At 41.3% G+C, this 18,317-nt stretch overlaps 1 protein-coding gene across 1 annotated transcript; it reads left to right on the top strand.

Moving 5' to 3' along the window:
* Positions 1-7,253: 7,253 nt before the first annotated feature.
* Positions 7,254-17,981, top strand: rspo1 (R-spondin 1). Its single transcript, XM_076106820.1, has 5 exons — positions 7,254-7,350; positions 9,588-9,782; positions 12,745-12,888; positions 13,286-13,510; positions 17,791-17,981. Exons 1-5 carry the CDS (start codon positions 7,254-7,256, stop codon positions 17,979-17,981), a joined length of 852 nt encoding a protein of 283 aa, XP_075962935.1.
* The last annotated feature ends 336 nt before the right edge of the window (positions 17,982-18,317 follow it).

The raw sequence follows: 18,317 nt of genomic DNA, 5'->3' as shown, positions 1-18,317 counted from the left end.
TTTTTGGGGGGATGGTTTTGTTCGTGTTTTTTTAGCATAGATTTTATGGGCACTTAATTCCTAATACCAATAAGATTATAATAACTTAGTCTTTACAATTAATTATCAATTGTACCCCACAATTATCTATAACCCATAAATGAGCTCATATGAATGTTTTGACATGAAGCATGTCTCTTAAATCACTTAACTTAAATCACTTTTTTTTTTAATCACTTTTATTATTACTCATATTACTATTTCATATTACCGATACCATTAATGCACATTATTGACCTGCTTCTTCACCAGAGTCTCTGTGCTTTCTCGCCTCACAGGTTCCTGTGTATCCGGATTATACCTGGACCTGGTCTTGCCTCCTGCCGTGGTTCTGTCATACATTGAATGTGTTGTAATTACATTGAATGTGTTGTAATTCAGTTATCCACACATGACATCTATTGCGTTTCTGTCCATCCTGGGAGAGGGATCCCTCCTCTGTTGCTCTCCCTAGGGTTTCTTCCTCTTTTCTCCCCGTTAAAGGGGTTTTTTGGGGGAGATTTTCCTGTTCCGATGTGAGGGTTCCGGGACAAGAGGATGTCAAATGTGTACATATTGTAAAGCCCTCTGAGGCAAATTTGTAATTTTGGGCTATACAAAAATAAATTGAATTGAATTGAATTAAAGAAACAGTATAAATGTTGCTGAAAAGACGTTTGTGGAAAGCAAGAGGCATCAAGATGAAAGACCTTGCTGACATCCTGAGTGTTTCAGGAAGAAATAAACCCATTTAATGTAGGAATGTCCTCTCAGATAATTTCAGAAGCAAATGAATGTCTTATGTATGAAATATGACATCTTTCATCTTGAACAGATGATCTTCACTGATCCCTTTGGAGATTTAATTTCACATATGTAGGCAGTGAAGGAAAATCCAAAACCTGTTATGAACGTTTGTTTTTATTTGATTTATAATTCTTTTTGGGACATACTTTTTATTTTTGGATGATGGATATGAAGAACATCTGTATATCTTCTTCTGACATTCTCACTGTTCTGCACAGTCACGATGTTGGAGTCATAAACCTATCATTAATCCTCAGGTCGCTCTTAAAACTGGCTGCCCCGCAGTCTACCCTGGAGGTATTACATTGCCCATAACTACCCTTGGCTTTTAGGCTATGACAGGAATTATGACCTTAATAAAGTTGGCTTTGCAATATTTGCATGCCTAAGCATCTTACAACTGATACAAAAAGACTGTCTGGCTCTGCTTTAGGGCTCCTCTGGGCCGTCTCTTGGCAAGCGGTGGATGTCTTCATGACTTAACGGGCTGTCAAAGTGGCCAGTTCAGAAGTGCCACTTGTTATTTCACTACTCATGTATGGTGAGATTCCTTTGCTCCAGTTCGAGTCTTTGCAGTCATCACATCTAAAAATTTGACAAAGGCACCAAAGAGTTATTAAAAAATAAATAATGAGCAAATAAAACATACATCCAACTCGAACTGCCTGCACGCTCGACTAAGTCAGTTGACATTTAAACTACAGTATCATCTCGGTTCTTCCATGTTGGTAGAAGACGTCCAACTGCATCACAGGCTGTCCTAAAGAGGCGCTGTGTTATTTTCAGGACTCTGGCTCTGTTTATTTCTTGGTGACTCTGCAAAAAAACAAACAGCCCGCACTGTAACTTAATTCTCAGGATAAATCCTTCAGCAGGATAAGTGTAACTGAATGGGACTAGTGTTTATCCAGTAGTCCTCCTCATCGTAAAACACTGTTTGGAGACTGTGACATTTATCAACAAAGAATGCTGGTCTCCAAGATTTGTTGTTTAAGGCCCCCTGTTGGATATTGAGGAAATGGAGAAATTTCTGAAATTTGCAAATATATACTGATTATTATTAACTGTCCTAAAGGATTGTTATATTTTGTGTATTTGATTCAGATTTCATTTTTTCTAGAGGCACACGGGACTAAATTAGCAGCAGCACCATTATATTGATCTCCAGATTTCCATATGATCTTATTTACATGTGTGAATCAAAAACATTTCTTGGTTGGCTTCATTTCTCTTTCAATCTCATGAATTTAATACCAAGAGAAACCTACAGTTATCTAATACAATGTGTGATACTATGTAGAATAACTGTACGGGTTTATAACATCTTGGTTAAAGCCTGAAGTGGATTTCAAAAACTAATTTCTGAACCACTGATCTAATAACCTAATAACTGTGAAAAACTGTCTTTTACTATATTGTATTTTACTTTGTAATATTTGTAATGACTAACATGCTTTTTTTTTTTTTTTTTTTAACATTCTGTGCTGCATCTTTGCTGCTCAATGGGACTAATGGTCGTACAAGTAAATAAATATGGATCACGCTCTGGGTTTTGCTTTATTGTTAAATCAAATCTGAAGTCAGAAACCTCAAGCTGCATCTGCAGAACAAAATGGGATGGAACTGATGACACAAAAGTCATTTACAGGTGCTGAAGGTCATTTCTGTGTTTGTTTTCTATCCAGGATGAAGGCCCATGAGAAAAAAAAATAGCTTTAAAAATCCCATTAAAGAATCAATGTGAATTTGAATACAATATTAGTTGTTTAACGGCAACACTTACACAAGTCCACCGCAGGTTTTTCATCTCTCAGTGAGAATTGGAGGGGTGGGGCCTGTAATGCCCGCTGGCAGTGCTGCAGTTTGGATGCAAATATCACGGCTTTTTAACTTCTTCTCGGAGTTGGATGCGGTTCGACGCTCCAAAGTGGACTTAAAATACGCAGCTTGCAGGAGCTTCAGTGCAAACATTCTGACTTAAAAAGTCAGAGTGACTAAATTCATCGGAATAGCCTGTATATGTTTTATGCATATCATCTTTTACTGGAGGAATTTATTTGTAATCCATTGCACATTGTGTATCATGTGCATCCACTTCACAGCCTGCCAGGAAGTTGCCTCGAAATTGTCACAGATGTGAAAGAAATGAAATAATATGTCTTCTTAAATGATGACAGAGAAAAGTTGCATGGGGGTATCCTGGAGGAGGAGTTCTTTGCGACCAAACAAGTAACGGATTTTCCCTTATAAAAAAGGAAATTGAGACCCGACTGCTCAATGAACAGCATTATTCGGAGACCTCGCTGCACAGGTGGGTTGATTCTTATTTCACATTTTACTATTTGTATTAACTGAGTCAAAGCTTTGGTTCGCGATTTCTTATGAATAAATTAATATCCTAATTTGGGGTTTTCTGTAGAAAATCTAGAATTTTGTTTGTGTTACTTTATTGTACCATAGACATAGCAACGGTTCTCGTTTTGACATGATCAATAAGCATTATTATCGTCATTATTATTACGATTATAATTATTGAATGTATGCCGGTGGCGACCCTATTTTGTTTTATGTTGCAATCAATACATTTTCCCTGTGAGATGATTTAAATTTGAGATTCTAAGTCCCCAATTTTTAGCCGTCGTGAGTGCTAACGCGACTTTTTCCTCATTTCCAAACTCACCCAGTATTTAGCCGAAAATGTGTATTAATACGGAGAATTCATTTTGGCACATCATATTTTGACGGTTTCACTGACTAATCTGAATTTAAGAGTGGGACAGTTTAGGATTACATTCTGCAGCATCTATCCACACACACACACACACACACACACACACACACAAGCTGGAGATACATACATGTCGGCCTCCCCAGCTTCAAAGTGACAGGCAGGGAGAGGTTCAGAAAAACGAGGTGACGGCGGAGGTGTTGGACTGGGGACAGGTGGGGATCTGCACTTGATTTTCCTTCTCCCTGAGGAGCAGTGCAATGCAAACAGCTGTAATCCAGCATGGAGCCTCAGAGGCAAAGCCCTGCTCAACTGAGCTGTACAAGATCAACTCTCTGACTGCTGGAGCTGTGTGGGCTTAAGTCCTACATGGAAACTCAAAAAGAGAGAGCCTGTTGGTGGTTTGATTGGAGGCAGAGAATGATGATGTTCTCCTCTGCGTGTGAGCGTTGAGTGTTTTTCAACTGCTGCACATTTGACCTCTCACTGCCTGAACTCTCTAAACTGCAGAGCCAAGGAACTGGAAGTGATTACCGAAATGGTCGAGGCTTCTGTTGGTCCTGGTGATGAGCCAGGTGTTTCTCATCACTCTGCCGATAGATAGCTGAGGTGGGCATGCTAATCATCTACAGATTTAGATTAAAAGGTGTTTAGAGCATAAAGGTGATGATGTCTCTGTTTTCTCTGACAAAAGCTTCAGTCAACACTTCATGTCCTTATTCCCTCTTTTCTGTTGCATCGTCTCTTCTTCTCTTTCTGGTTTTCATTGTGGCTGGCGAGCATGCGCTAAAGTTAATGACTTGGATGTACAAATTAGGGATTATATGAACATCAAAAGAAACAGAAAAATGGTCACAAAATCAAATTTAAAATTGGGTTTTGCTTATTTAAAAGCCAGAATTTACCACTTTTTTTACTTCTGGAGAATAGCCGATGTCATTTTGAAAAAAAGTGAGGTTTGTGTTGTGAGGTTAGTGTAGGGCCACACGTTGCAGGGGACAGGGAAATGTTGGCCCCCACCTGTGATCATTCCTATGTGAGGAGAAACGACTCATGAACTCACAATGAAATGTCTGAAATTTGTGCCGTTTTTTAATCCTTTCTTTGCCCTCTTTGTCTATCGTTGCACATTGTAAAATCAGGTGTTACTGTCCTCCCCGTTTGTGTGTAATTGAGGCATTGTGGTACAGGTTTTATGCGTTGGTGATCTTTGTACAGCTCTGAAATATGTGTCAAAAAGGCAATAGGTTCAGTTACATGCAGAAAGTTCATCGACAGGTTGCATTTGTAACTCAGAGCTCAGAGTTGTGGCACCTTCTCGAGTTCAATAAATTCCCAGTGTGGGAGCTCCCTTTCAGCGCTTGAATAATTGATACATCAAACTTAGGTCTTACAAAAGGAGGCAATTTCATCTCCTGACTATTTGATGAGCGGGGCTTAGTTTCATTGAGCTCAGCTGAATGTGGCTGATGGTGAGGAAAGGCACACAGTTTATTGGATGAGGGAGCAGAGACAGAACTTTTTTTTAAAACAGATGGGCTAAGAGTACACAACAATCAGTTTTCTCAGTGAGTTTACAGTCGGACCGTGTCTCTTATCTGCATGGCGTGTGAGAGCAGATATGGATGGGCTGAGGTGTGCTTCTGGCAGGTCGTGGGAGTGCTGGCTTGTGAAAGAGTCTCTGGCACATGTCTTGAGTTACTCAGTGCTGGAAAGGTTATGTTCTGAGTGATCCAGAGACTTAGCATGTCCCATTCCCCAATCATCACTCTCTCAAGTAACAGGTGCTGCAGAAGACTGGCTGCTTGCACCACTCTTTTGGCTCATGCCTGTAAATATGACTTTAGCCGAGAGGTGTCAATGACATTGTTAGTCATTAAGTGTTAAGAAGAAAATCAGCCTACTGGTGGGGAAGAGAGTCTGCAGTCTTTCCCAATTAGGAGAAGATACACGTGCCTATGTCCTCTGTTTTTGTTCGATACAATGGAAATTATGATTAGAAAGGGAACTCCCTTTTTTCCGAATATGAGTCTTTAGGATTGAACAAGTCTGCAATCTGTGACTCATTCGGCATCGACAGGCTTCAACAGATCCCCTCGTTTTGAAATGAAGAAATGTCACATTGATGTTTAACATTTTCTACAGGCTGTACTTTACAAAGATTGTATGATGTGATATGATAAGTCAAACATTACTCAAATTGTTTTGGGTCAGTCCAGTGAAAAGGAAAATGGGGAAACATGAAATTATTTTGTTCCCTTTTGATTTATACTTTAAATAATAATGTAATGTTGCTTGCTGGAATGTTCAGACGCACCAAATGGCATTGTCCTTGGTGTGATTCAGAGCCATAACCAACTCAACAGCCAAATATGGTTCTATTTTTCTTTATTGAGCTGCGAGGGAGGACCGCCCATTGCTCACATCCTAACATGTTCTGTGTGTCCTCTTCACACAAGAGCTGTAAATACAGGCAGCGTATGACACTATCTAAAAACGATCTCAGTACCAAATATGACAAAGGCTTTCAGTCCGAGTGTGTGTTGCATTTCTCAGTGAGCGTTGACTCCACTGTATTTTCAAAGGATAAACATGCTCAATTCATCATCCAAGTATACTACTACAGCCTGAAGTGCTATGACCATGAAGTTTATTGTGGTTTTTTTCGGCATGAGTCTAGTTCTTCAGATTACAGAAATTTCTGATCCTTGAAGAAACTTGAATGAATGTAGTTTAGGGAAAACAATATATCCTTCTTGCACTGGGTAAGAAATTAATGTTGCTTGTTTGAGTATGTAAATGTGTTAATAGTACACTGATAATATTCTATTACTATTGGAAAAACATATTGAAGGAATAGTTGGGAAATATGCTTATTCTTGTTCTTGCTGAGAGTTAGATGAGAAGATTGATACCTAGCTCATAATTGTAAGACAAATATGTACAACAGATGTATCATGCATCTCATCTAACTCTCAGCAAGGAAGCAATTAAGCATACCCAAAAGGTCAAAGTAATCCTTTTATGTAATCTACCTGTAACCACCCTTCTCTGAAACCTGTTCCCCATCTGTCTGTGTTCTCCTCCTACTTTTTTTATTCAGCAGGTCCTGGTATCAGCAGATGTGGTGTCACACATAGTCAAGAACCTGCCTCTGTCTTATTTCAATCTGCGAGCCTGTATTTTAGTGCTTCACACAGACTTGTGAGCACAGGCACTCACTGAGAGGAAACCATCTTCCAACAGCGGGTTCCCTGCTTTCCTGACAGCCCACCCCAAGCTTCATGGGTTGAACCACCAGAAGTTCGACAATCTCCATTCCGGTCTTTCTTCCTCTTTATCCACCGAGCAACCCCTCATCCCCCCTCTCCGTCCTACAACCCTGCACTGTCTACTCCCTTTGCCAGTACTACCCCCAGCGTGATGGCTTGTTGCGCCTCAGGCTTGTTTGGACTTGCAACCCCAGCATCACCCTCCACTGCACAGACTTACCGACGCAGCAGCCACTAGAGTGAAAGATACAGAGAGACAGAGGGGAGGAAAGACAGACAGGGAAAGACAGCAGCACCACAGGAGAGAGGAGGGATCATCTGTCCCAGCAGCAGAGGGATCCACCTGTCCCACAGAGGAAGGGGCCCCCCCACCTGATCCATCTGGTCGCAGGGGGGGACCCTGCGTGGCCAGGAAGGCAACAGGGACTATGCAGCTGGGACTGGTGGCGCTGGCAATTGTCTTCCTCAGCTCCATGGGTCACAGCGATGCTCTCAAGCTCTCCAAGGCGAGAAGGCAGAGACGGGGTGAGTTCTCTCTTTCTTCGTCTTCAGTGCTGCTGCCTTTTGTTTCTGCGGGCACAGTGGTGGATGTCTTGTAAACGTTTAACAAGCAAAGTAAAGGTAACATTCCGTTTATCTTCCCGTCATCCTTATTTGTTTTTCCTACAAGGGTTATGCTAGGTTCAGTGTTTCTCCTGAATGGCTCGTCTTTCTTCCTCCTTTTTAAGATCATGCCTCTCTCAGTTTATGTAAAACTTTTATGCGTATTAGGATTGTTTATGGAGAGGGTTTTGATAGATTCACCTTCAAAGCCATCACTCTTTTTGTGTCCGGCTCTGTGGGCATATAACGGAATGAGTACCGGACAGTTCTAAGCTCTGAATTGGACCGTGCTGCCTGTGTTGTTGTAAGCATTTTTCTGACCTCATGCAACCACAGAGATGGTGCTCAGCCCGACTTGCACTATATCTCTGGCCTTAGAGCCTCAGTGCTGGTGTTACTGTCAGCTTTGAAATAATTCTTCCTTTACACACAAGGAGCTTTCAGCCAATGCCAAGCTCAGCCCAACCTCTACGAACCAGAATTCATATAATACCATGCCTGGCCACAGTAACAGATGTGGTTTTATTAAAATCACACACGCTGGGAAAGAAGAACTGTTGTCTGTGTAATAGAAATAGAATATTTTTTAAGTAGACGCACATGTATATGCAATGCTTCAATGCTGTCACAGTTTGTCATGTGCCATTGTAATGAGGACAGAAGGATTTGGGTCATTCACCATATATAAGCGCCCTCTACAGCATCAGTCGGTTGAGGATTCCCCCCCCCCCCCCAGATAAGGAAGTCTGAAATTTACAGCCTTTACATCTTTAAAATGTCATCAGATTTCTCTCTCTGAATGAGTTCAGTGTCATGCAGAGATCGGTGAGGATAGCTTCAGACAGCACAAACTCTTTCTTTTTCAAAGCACCACGTCTCACAAACAGTTTACAACACCACATCATCTGATTCATGCACTCCCCTCTGCTGTGGTTAAAGATTACTCCCCATGGCCAATATTAGTTTTTCTTGATTTGTGATGGTGAGCAACAGGACCTGGCTGTAATTGCTGCATTTGAGGTTACCGCAACTCACGCATGATGTAATCTGTTCATGGGAGAACCCTTTCAACCCTTTTACCATCCGATTTATCTCTGGGAGGCGGGGCGGCAGATGGATTGCTTTGTGACAGTATGTATATTTAGAGCTGATACAGACCAGGAATGTAAATCATCTCCGACGACTGAGGTTTTGTCTCTGAATGGCTCCTAGAAAAAGGAATGGGCGCTTTGACACACTTTTCCTTGAAATGATTTAGATTAGTGTTTGCGTGTATCGGAACTGGTGAAACAGTCTGGGATTAAAAGGACGTGAAGTAAATGCATCTGCAGTGCATTTTCAGACTTAGAACAGGGAGATACTTGCTGTTTGGTACTACTATAAAGAAAACACTGGCAGTATTTGATTCTTGGCCATGTCCGTCATTAATGCAGTTTTTTGATGCCCAGATCATTCCTGACTCACCCCGGAAGAGGCCTTGTCTGATGTTAGTTGCCTTATTTTGACCGACCCTTGCTGATTTTGACCGGTCTTGCGAGGCTGTCAGCCATAATTACCCTGATTTCTCCAAATGAAAATCTGTTCAGGATCTCCGGCTAGCATTTGACGTAAACACTGAGTAACTGTTCAAACAAAGATGTTTGGCCTGGGCCCCGGTTAGATAAAACTGCAAGCATTAACTCGAGCTTGTTGGAGCGATAAAGCACTGGCAGGTTTATGGCTGGACCTGTGGAGATGCTAGCAAAATATTAAAGTTCTCCAATGTTGTTCTCATAGGCAGAATGTTGACAAATGCGCTTTTTATTTTCTTATTAAAAATCATATTTGGCTGGAAACAATTGATATTTTTATGTGATAGTACAACATGCAGTTCTGATGCCTACCTTAAAGGAATACTTAACCCCCACAGTGACCATTTGTTCAATCAATTAATTGCCCTGTGTTACCTTGAATTCTTGAAGAAAGCTTGGTCTTCCTCACATGTCTCCATGGTGAATGTAGAATCCCAAAAACAAAAGTCTCCAAGTCTCATTTATCCAGCCGTATGCTCTTAAACTGCCCAAACACTTGCATTTTGTTATGATATACAAATGATCATGAAGTATTCCTTTAAACTGACTGTTCCTTTCTCTCCGTTTGTTATGTTTATGTTTCCACAGTTAGTACTGAGGGGCCACCATCTTGCCCCAAAGGCTGTGACCGATGCTCTGAGTATAACGGCTGCATTAAATGTAAGCCGAAGCTCTTCATCTTCCTGGAGCGCAATGATATCCGTCAGATAGGTGTTTGCCTCGCCTCCTGCCCCATGGGATACTTTGGTATGAGGAACCCAGAAGGCAACAACAGATGCACCCGTGAGTTTTGCTTTGTGTAGATGCACATCTGTGAACATCCAAATACATGCAGGCTCGAGCTCACCCGCTGGCAACAGCCTGCTCTATAAAAATCCCCACAGCTGAAGTCAAATCAAGTAGAAGTGTAAACGATCTGTTTGTCTTTGGCTCATCATCTCCTGTTTGTGTACAATATGAGGGTATTTGGAGAAGTAGAGGGATACCCTGCTAGTTTCTTTGTTTTATTTGTATATTTCCACTTTGCTGCACCACTTTTTATATGTTTAACATACCTAAAATATGCATGCAGAGAATAGTGATCTACCAATTGCCACACTCTTTATTCTCCAAAGTTATTTCTACATATTAGTCCTCTTAATAACCGATCTGTGCTACTATTTGTCAATAATTATGAGTGAATACGAATGACCAATTGATGAAATCCTTCTGTTGCTGCTACTCATCCTGGTGCAAAAGGGAGAAAAAAACACCCACCAAACCCACCAAATCCAGCAAAGTATTTGCTGAACTGGAGGAAATTTTTAATTGCAGTGCTCTTCATTATTATCTTTATAAGCACATTTGGCTTATTTGGAAGGTGGGTGAAGGATGACTACAACTCACAGGAATTACCAGAGTTACTCAGTTGGTTCTGGTGGCACTGGTCCCGTACTGTTAGATGAGGAGTGCCAGCACCTCAGTCTGTTTCCCATTGCGTGTGGGCAGAAAACACGATCGGAACAAAAACATCTCAATTGCATTGTTGTTTGTCTGTTTTTGAGAGGATGTTTGTGTTTTTTATTTGACCCTCATGTGCAAAGTTCATGCCAGATCTCAACCAGTTTATTATGCCTTCACTTTTACACATATTTCATTCTGGTACTTGACTTACTAACTGTATCATAAGCAGTCTGTATAATCTTTAAAGTAGCTATGGAAAAGTTATTTTTTTTTTTATGTGAGCAGGTCTAAAATGATCATCCTTTGCAAAGTAAAACATTTCTTACCTCAATAATTAACTACAATTTTCAAAGTTAAATGATAATCATGGCTTAGTTAATTGTAGGTGTTTGGTGGCCAGCGACTGTGCTCAGCAGCCTGTTGTGATTTTCTGCTTAAAAAATGCAGGCCATTCTTGTCTGTAGATGTTTTTCTTGACTGGCCATTCCTGCATCAAATAATACCCGTCAGATGTGCTAAATCATACTTTCTCTAAACCCGAAGCAGAGATGCTCACAAGTCATTATTTCAAGTCCAAGTCAAGTCTCAAACCATGTAGGCGACAGTGTTTTAGTTAAGACCAACTCAACTGAGACCAAGACCGAAACAAGACCAAGACTTTGAGGGGTTGAGACCGAGTCAAGTTTAAGATTAAGACCAGACAGTGTGAGTCCCACACTGCATGACACACTTAAGATATAATGTGGAACATGCAAACCAAATAGGCACTCCTCAAACTGATCTGACAAAAATCTGGATTTCTCCACATTCACGTCTTTTATTGCTATACTGTATATACAGTGGGCCTATAAGTCTGCATGTAAAAGTGCACCAAGAGAAATGTCTTGATAAAACAACCAAAAGGCATTAGGGAATTCTGTGAGCAAACAAATACAAACAGGAGCTCAAATCAACTTCCCCATCTTTATATAAGACTCTCATTTTATAAAAATGTAAAATTGATATCATGTTAATACTATATGATTACATAGTGTAAATAATCCAGTGCCTCTTAAAATAGTTAGACTCTCTCCCTACCCCCATACACGTTTTTAAGAATAATTCATTTTCCAAAATGCAAAATTAACAAAGTGAAAGAGGAATTTGACTGATGTTCAAATTTTCTTTAGATATCGCAATAATATTGTTATTATTGATATGATAATAAGAGAGGGAATGACATTTTCATTAATGTGCCAACAAAATGAAATGAAATACAGATTGCTCATGAGTCCCAAACCTCGAGTCCAGGTCAAGTCTCAAGCCTTTTGAGGACGAGTTTCAACTCAAGTTTCCAGTCACTATGTGTGCGAAGATATTTTTCACTTTTATCAAAATATTGGATAATTTACAACAAATTCAACCCCGTCCCGGTTTGTTGCAGAGAGGTCGGAATTTCCTCAGCAAATTCTTTGTGGAGGCCCACAGTGGCTAACCGTGGTTATTATCCAATCATCTGACTTCATACATATCATCCCAGAATGTCTTTTTCTCCACATTTGACTTACATTATAGGGCTGCACACATCAGTACTGTCAAATTTAGTTGTCAACGGTTTAAAAATAGTAATTGGGAGCAGGAGGAAGGAACCCAGTGAGGATTCAGTGTTAGGTCATTTCTGACCTTGGCATCGGACCAGCTGGAGAGTAAACATTCTGACTGTAAGTTTAGTGCACATCAATAAAGTGAGTCGAGATCTGAATACATTTCCATAAATAGAAATATTGACAGGAACCCACAGATTTCCATCTTTCTCGGCTGTTTGTCATGAGAATAAAGATGTGCCTTTCAAGATGAGGCCAGAGCGTTTTGGGGTCTTTTAAGTCGTCTGCTTTTTATCCTCCCGTGCTTATAATTATCCAAATTTCAAGTTTTTTTTTTTTTGAGAGATTTTAATGAGTCTGTGGTGTGCAGAAACTCTTGAGAAACCCACTGAAGCGATACACTCCTGGCTGCACTCGTTCACAGGCCTGTGGTGCATGTGTTTTTAAGAGAAGAAGAGTGGTCCTCCCTCTAAATAGACAATGTGTTGTTTAATCGCTAATAAATCTCTCAGAGAAAATAAAATCCGAGCTCCTCTTGCTCTCTCTCTGGAGAACCATTTGCTTTTCCAGCCGACAGTGCAATGAATAATCCATTCAAAGAGATTTCTGTGTTTCCAGTAGAAATTTCCCGAGAAGAAGATAAAGGATCTGAAACTAACAAAATGAACACAGACACAATGTGACTAAAAGTGATTTGATCCTCTCTTTTTGTCTTTCAGAATGTAAAATAGACAATTGTGAAGCGTGTTTCAATCGCAATTTTTGCACAAAATGTAAGGAGGGCTTGTATTCACACAGTGGGCGATGTTATGTCAGCTGCCCTACAGGCCAGCGCACCGCCAATGAGTCTATGGAGTGTGTTGGTGAGTGACCTTTGACCTTAACTGTTTACTCATTTCAAAACTTTAGCCATAGCATCTCTTAATGTTCCTATAATGCACCAGCATGTATTATTTCTTCTCTTGATCTTTCCTGTCTGTTCTTTTCTTTGTTCTTCTAAATTCGTAAAAGATCATAAATTAGAAGATATATCAACGTAACCGTTAAAAACTAGCTTTTGTTGGGAGCGCAGTATACATTTTCATACCTCTGAAGTAAAAAAGATAACATTTTATTCAGGTTTTGGGAATAGCTTAAAGTCATTATTCTGAGCTAAAACTGCTGAGCTGTAAAAAGCAGATGTGAAGGCTGTGAAACAAATGTGTGATGTTGGAGCTGTGGAACATTCACTCACTACCTCAGTCCTCTTTTTTTATCCAGGTCAGCGTCCTGAAGAGTGTGAACTGGGCGAGTGGAGCGAATGGGGTTCCTGTATGAAGAAGAACAAAACATGTGGATTTAAGAAAGGCTCGCAGTCTCGAGTCCGCGTGCCCCTTCTGCAGGTCCACATCCCAGACACCTCCCTGGCCTTTGTACCCTCACAGACCTGTGCTCCACAGACAGAGAGGAGCAAGTGCATTGTGACCAAGACGCCGTGTGTGCGAGGTAAACACAAATACACATACTGCCCGAAAACAGATACATTGAAGAGAAAATGACATGAAGTCAGGACTTCTAATTAAAAAGTACAATTTAATTACGGATAAATCAGGTGACAGCACTCAGATTACTGATGATCAAGCAATAAAGTCCATGTGCTTCATGAAACGCCTCCACCAGTTCATAAGATGACTGATGGAACCATTACTCAACATCCAAAGGACTGCATTCCAGCCGCCGTGTCTGCGACCTGCCGTATGTTGATTGGGTTTGGTTTGGCTGAGCTCACAGAAGGATACAGAATCTCTTGACTTTGCCGCGTGTAAACAATAAACACCATCTACGAGCCAAGCAGATGAAGGGCGGGCATTACGCACTGCAAAGCTGGACAAGGATCAGAGCTAGAAAGAGTTATTTGTTCTGACGAGCATTGAAGCGTGAGGTTTACACGACCATGACATGTTTGCTTGGGCTCTTATCATCCACACAGCAGCTTGCTCTCCAGCAGGTTAACAGTCAATGGCCATCGTCAACTTTCACAACAGCTTATTCGTCACTCTTGGCCTTGATCACAGCTAATAAATGACAGATCTGGCCAATAGGTCTGGAGTTTATTGGAAGAAAAGTGCAACAAAAACAACGATGATCCTGGTTATTTGCTTTTAAACATTGTGTCCTTAGTAGTGAGGACATATCTACAGGCAGATGTGTTGCGATGTTATTGTTACACAGAAATAAGAAGTGGTTGTTGTTCTGTGAACCTACACTCATCTACAAGGACTAAGAGAATTATAAACGAGCTGTATTTATAGCCTTTATTGGACGGTGGGACACTTTGGGGATTTCGGGCACAGCAGCCACATTGCGCAACTATATTTGCATAGTGTTGGCAACTGTACAGATGTTGTAACATGTAACAGATTGCCTGATTTGCCTGCATATATGTGAGTAAACATGTAGGAGGCTTGTATATTCAAGCACCATCCTCTTCTCCGGAACAGTTTCTATTGGGATCTGAGTCGAAAGAACAGAACGTGATCTGACATTGTTCCATATAGTTCTGTGGTCATGTCTGGAGGGAAGGAGGCTGGTATGGCTTGTAATTGCTCAGCGAGGAGCAGGATCTGCGCTGGACAGGCTGTGACAGCACAAAGTGAGAAATGAGAAGCAAATCTACTCTGTCCGACGCCTGCATCCTGGAAAGACTGTTTTCCATGGGTTCAGAAGAATAATTATCAGTGAAATATTATAAACTGCCCGATGAAAACGGCTACGCAGACTGCCAAATTTCTAAACTCGGAGCAAAGGTAGTTCATATCACAAAGGCAAGGATGTTATGTGAGGTGTCACCTGACGAGTGATGAGTCATGGAAGCTTTTTGGATTGTTAAAAAGTTGACTGCTGTTGTCGAGGAGATTTTTAGTCCTGTTTTTCCTCCATTCTGCCGCTAAATACCTTTGTATGAAAATAAGACACATACTACTGCCAAAATGGACAGGAATGAATTTTCCTCAGTGAGGTAATTCATGGGTGATGGTACCATGGACTCCGGTGAACCAGTTCATGTGGGTAAACTCACTCTGTAACAAAAAAAAAAAAAAAAAAGAGCGCAGCTGTGGATTCATCTGTGGGAGTTGGCTGGCAGGCTGGATATATAAAACACAGGGGGCAGACATTGTATAACATTAGTGATTTAGTGGTCTGCAGAACTCACGCTTTGTGTTGATTTGGCTGCAAATTTTTCCCCCCTTTTCCTGAAGCTCTACAAAAGGGTCTCACGCGAAAACAGAATTTTCTGGATGCGTTATTTCATTTGTCAGGCAAAATTGTTTAGCTTGGATGGAGAGGAGGTACAATCAGAGCTGTCATAAACTGATGGAGTCCCCCACTCTTGGCTCCATTTGTGATTTGCTTGAGTAATTAAGTCCTTACACAGTGAGCACACCAGCTCAGATGCGCGAGTGTGTGTGAGGACTCTTCACTCATGCTTCACTCTCGGTCATTGTGCCTCATTGATAGAAATTGAAACTATTACGGCTCGGTAAGAAGTGCTTGTTTGAATGGTGGCCATAAAAACCTCAGCAATACGTCTATTAATTCAAGACAACACATAACTGATAAACATGCTGGACATAATATCTTCTGATACGATTTGAGTCCAACTCACCAAAGTACATCACCAGTGTTTTCATGATTTCGGCACTAATGGCTCTTGAAAAAGGTGAGTTATTCTTGTTTGCGCACTACTGTGTGGGACTGAACCCTCACGTTTTCGGTTGGAAGGGAAGCACTCGTATTAAGTCTGTCCACGTCCATTCATTCATTCATCCATCACCGTATAATGATTTTCACTGGCTATGTTGAAACACGATTGGGTGAAATTTGAGAAACGCTGTGGACTTTTTGTTTTTCTACTTTGCGCTTAAACCAAAGAATCATAACTGTTTGTACAACAAGTTTAAAAATGCTGGTAGAGAAATAAACACAGACCTTCAGTTAGTAGTGCACAGCAGTATACAAACATGGTGGCGCCATAAGCCCAGCTCTTGTCAACTGCGTAGTGAACACTGTCCAGCCCTTGGCATGTGTTCACTCAGTTTCCAGGATGTGCAGAGACTCAACGCACAAGTTCATAACAAACATCCTCCAGCGTAACTACACTCCCTCAGCTATACAAATACTTTTGAGTGCAGCCTAAACAATAGCCATCTGACACTAGACGCAATGTCCATTTCCACTTTCTGACTGCTCTCCACGTCCTTATGGGCCATTATTGGGCTCTCGACAATGTCTAAGTCATTATACCAGAAGTGATTTTAAAGTGATTTATGTGACAGAAAATTGTGTCACTTGACTGTCGTGAGTGCTCTTACAGTCCTGCATTTAAAAATAAGCAGCACAACTAAGCTCTTTGCTCTCTTTGATGGGTTACGTGTGGAAGGTAACCACACTGTGATGGATGTTTGTGTTTAGAGAGCAATTATACTCTTAAATGTATGACAGGTGTGGATCCTAATGTGCAAAAGAACCAGCAGAGAGCAGATGGGGGGAGTCCTCTGTGTGTGTGTGTGTGTGTGTGTGTGTGTGTGTGTGTGTGTGTGTGTGTGTGTGTGTGTGTGTGTGTGTTTAGTGGAACAAGAAGGGAGTCTGTTGAAATAGAAATGAAGAGTCTGCAGTCACGAGAGCGGCTCTCTTAGGCTGTACTGAGGCCCAGTGGTGCTTTCAGCTAAACGCTAATGTCAGTATGCGCACTGTGGACAATGACCCCTTCCCCACTTCCTACCCCCCTACTTCAGGTGCCCTTGCTTTGACCGCACCCATCTGACCTCGGCCTTCATTTTGATCTTAACTACACACCTGTTAAGGTGACTGCATCTAGTACGGTTTTGATGCTATTGCTGTGACAAAATATGTCTCCAGATATACAGAAATTGAAACACCTGGCAAAGTACTAAAAAAACACTCCTGTGGTAGTTCCCAATACAGTAGGTTTTGCCGTGATGACACAAACACAGACTCACAAGTTAAAAAAACAATACCAGCGTCGCTGTCGCGGCTGGTAATTTGCACTAAACGCAAAGTACAGCTGTGGCTGATGGGAATGTCATTAGTGTTTCAGCTACTTGGTCATAAACTAAAGTAAGTGTGATCTGATGGTGGCACGAGAGATAAAGGCTAAAGCATCACCAGCGTTACAACAATTCATCCTGAGGGGAACTGTAATGGTTGCCAAGATATTTCCCTCAAAAACACAAAGTGGAACTCATGGTGGCGCTAGAGGAAATATTTAGCCTCTGGGGACCATGAATGTCGGTGCAAAACTTCATGGCAATTGATCCAACAGTTTTGAGATATGGTGGACAGATTGACCAACGAATGTGGCTAAAAACGACGTTCCAATCTTCCAAATGTTTAGATATAATATATTATTTTATCCTGTTAGGTTTGTTTATCATGTGTTGATTGCTTGTGGTACACTGGTCGCTGCTGTACTAAACATAGCATTATGTTGCCATTTAATAATAATTCTGGACTAGATGTGCATGGTTCACACACATGGTTGTTTTGCCTGTATTAGAAACCACATAATCACAACCACAAGCCCTGATCCAACACACATCCCGTATTATCCACTCTCATCCCTCAGGAATCCATGTTTTTAATTTTGTTTAGCCAAGCGGAGGCACTTCTACCTACAACATCTGGTGATGACAGATATCTTACAGGAATTTATTTGAGAAATGGTATGAAATGTAAACAATATTTTCTATGCATTGTCATTTCAGACAGGAAGAGTAAGGCAGACCGACAAGATGATACAAACAGGAGAGAGAGGGAGAATGCACGCGGGCGAGGACGAGAAGGCAAAGACGGCAGTAGAGGAGGAGGAGGAGGAGGAGGAGGAGGAGGGAAGAGGCGAAAAGGGCAGAGCACGACCACCACTGCTCCCAGCATCACAACCAGCTCTGTCAGCTAAACTCCATCGCCTGCTGGATGGGGCTGAGAGCAAAACAGAGACAATGCCTCATCCAGCAGCACCAGCCATAGACAAAGATCAAAGTGATGAAGGAATGGATTAATGCTGCTATGCATTGTAGAAGATGCAAAGAGAACTGGAGAATTGCTGCAACACAAAAGGCTTCAACTGAGCTTTTTGAATAGATGAACATATCTGGAAGATACTGGTGTCTTAGTGTTGTTCTTAGAGTTGATGATTTTCACTCCTCCGTGAGGGATCGCTGTTGGACTGCAAAGCCACGTTGAAGATTGCGGTTCGACGCGGTTCGTGACGTGTTAGTCACGTCTTGAACTA

Source organism: Anarhichas minor, unplaced genomic scaffold (assembly GCF_050575085.1).
Source record: "Anarhichas minor isolate MPS153535 unplaced genomic scaffold, ASM5057508v1 ptg000035l, whole genome shotgun sequence".
NCBI classification, from domain to species: Eukaryota; Metazoa; Chordata; class Actinopteri; order Perciformes; family Anarhichadidae; genus Anarhichas; species Anarhichas minor.
This window is presented reverse-complemented; position numbering and strand designations above follow the sequence as displayed.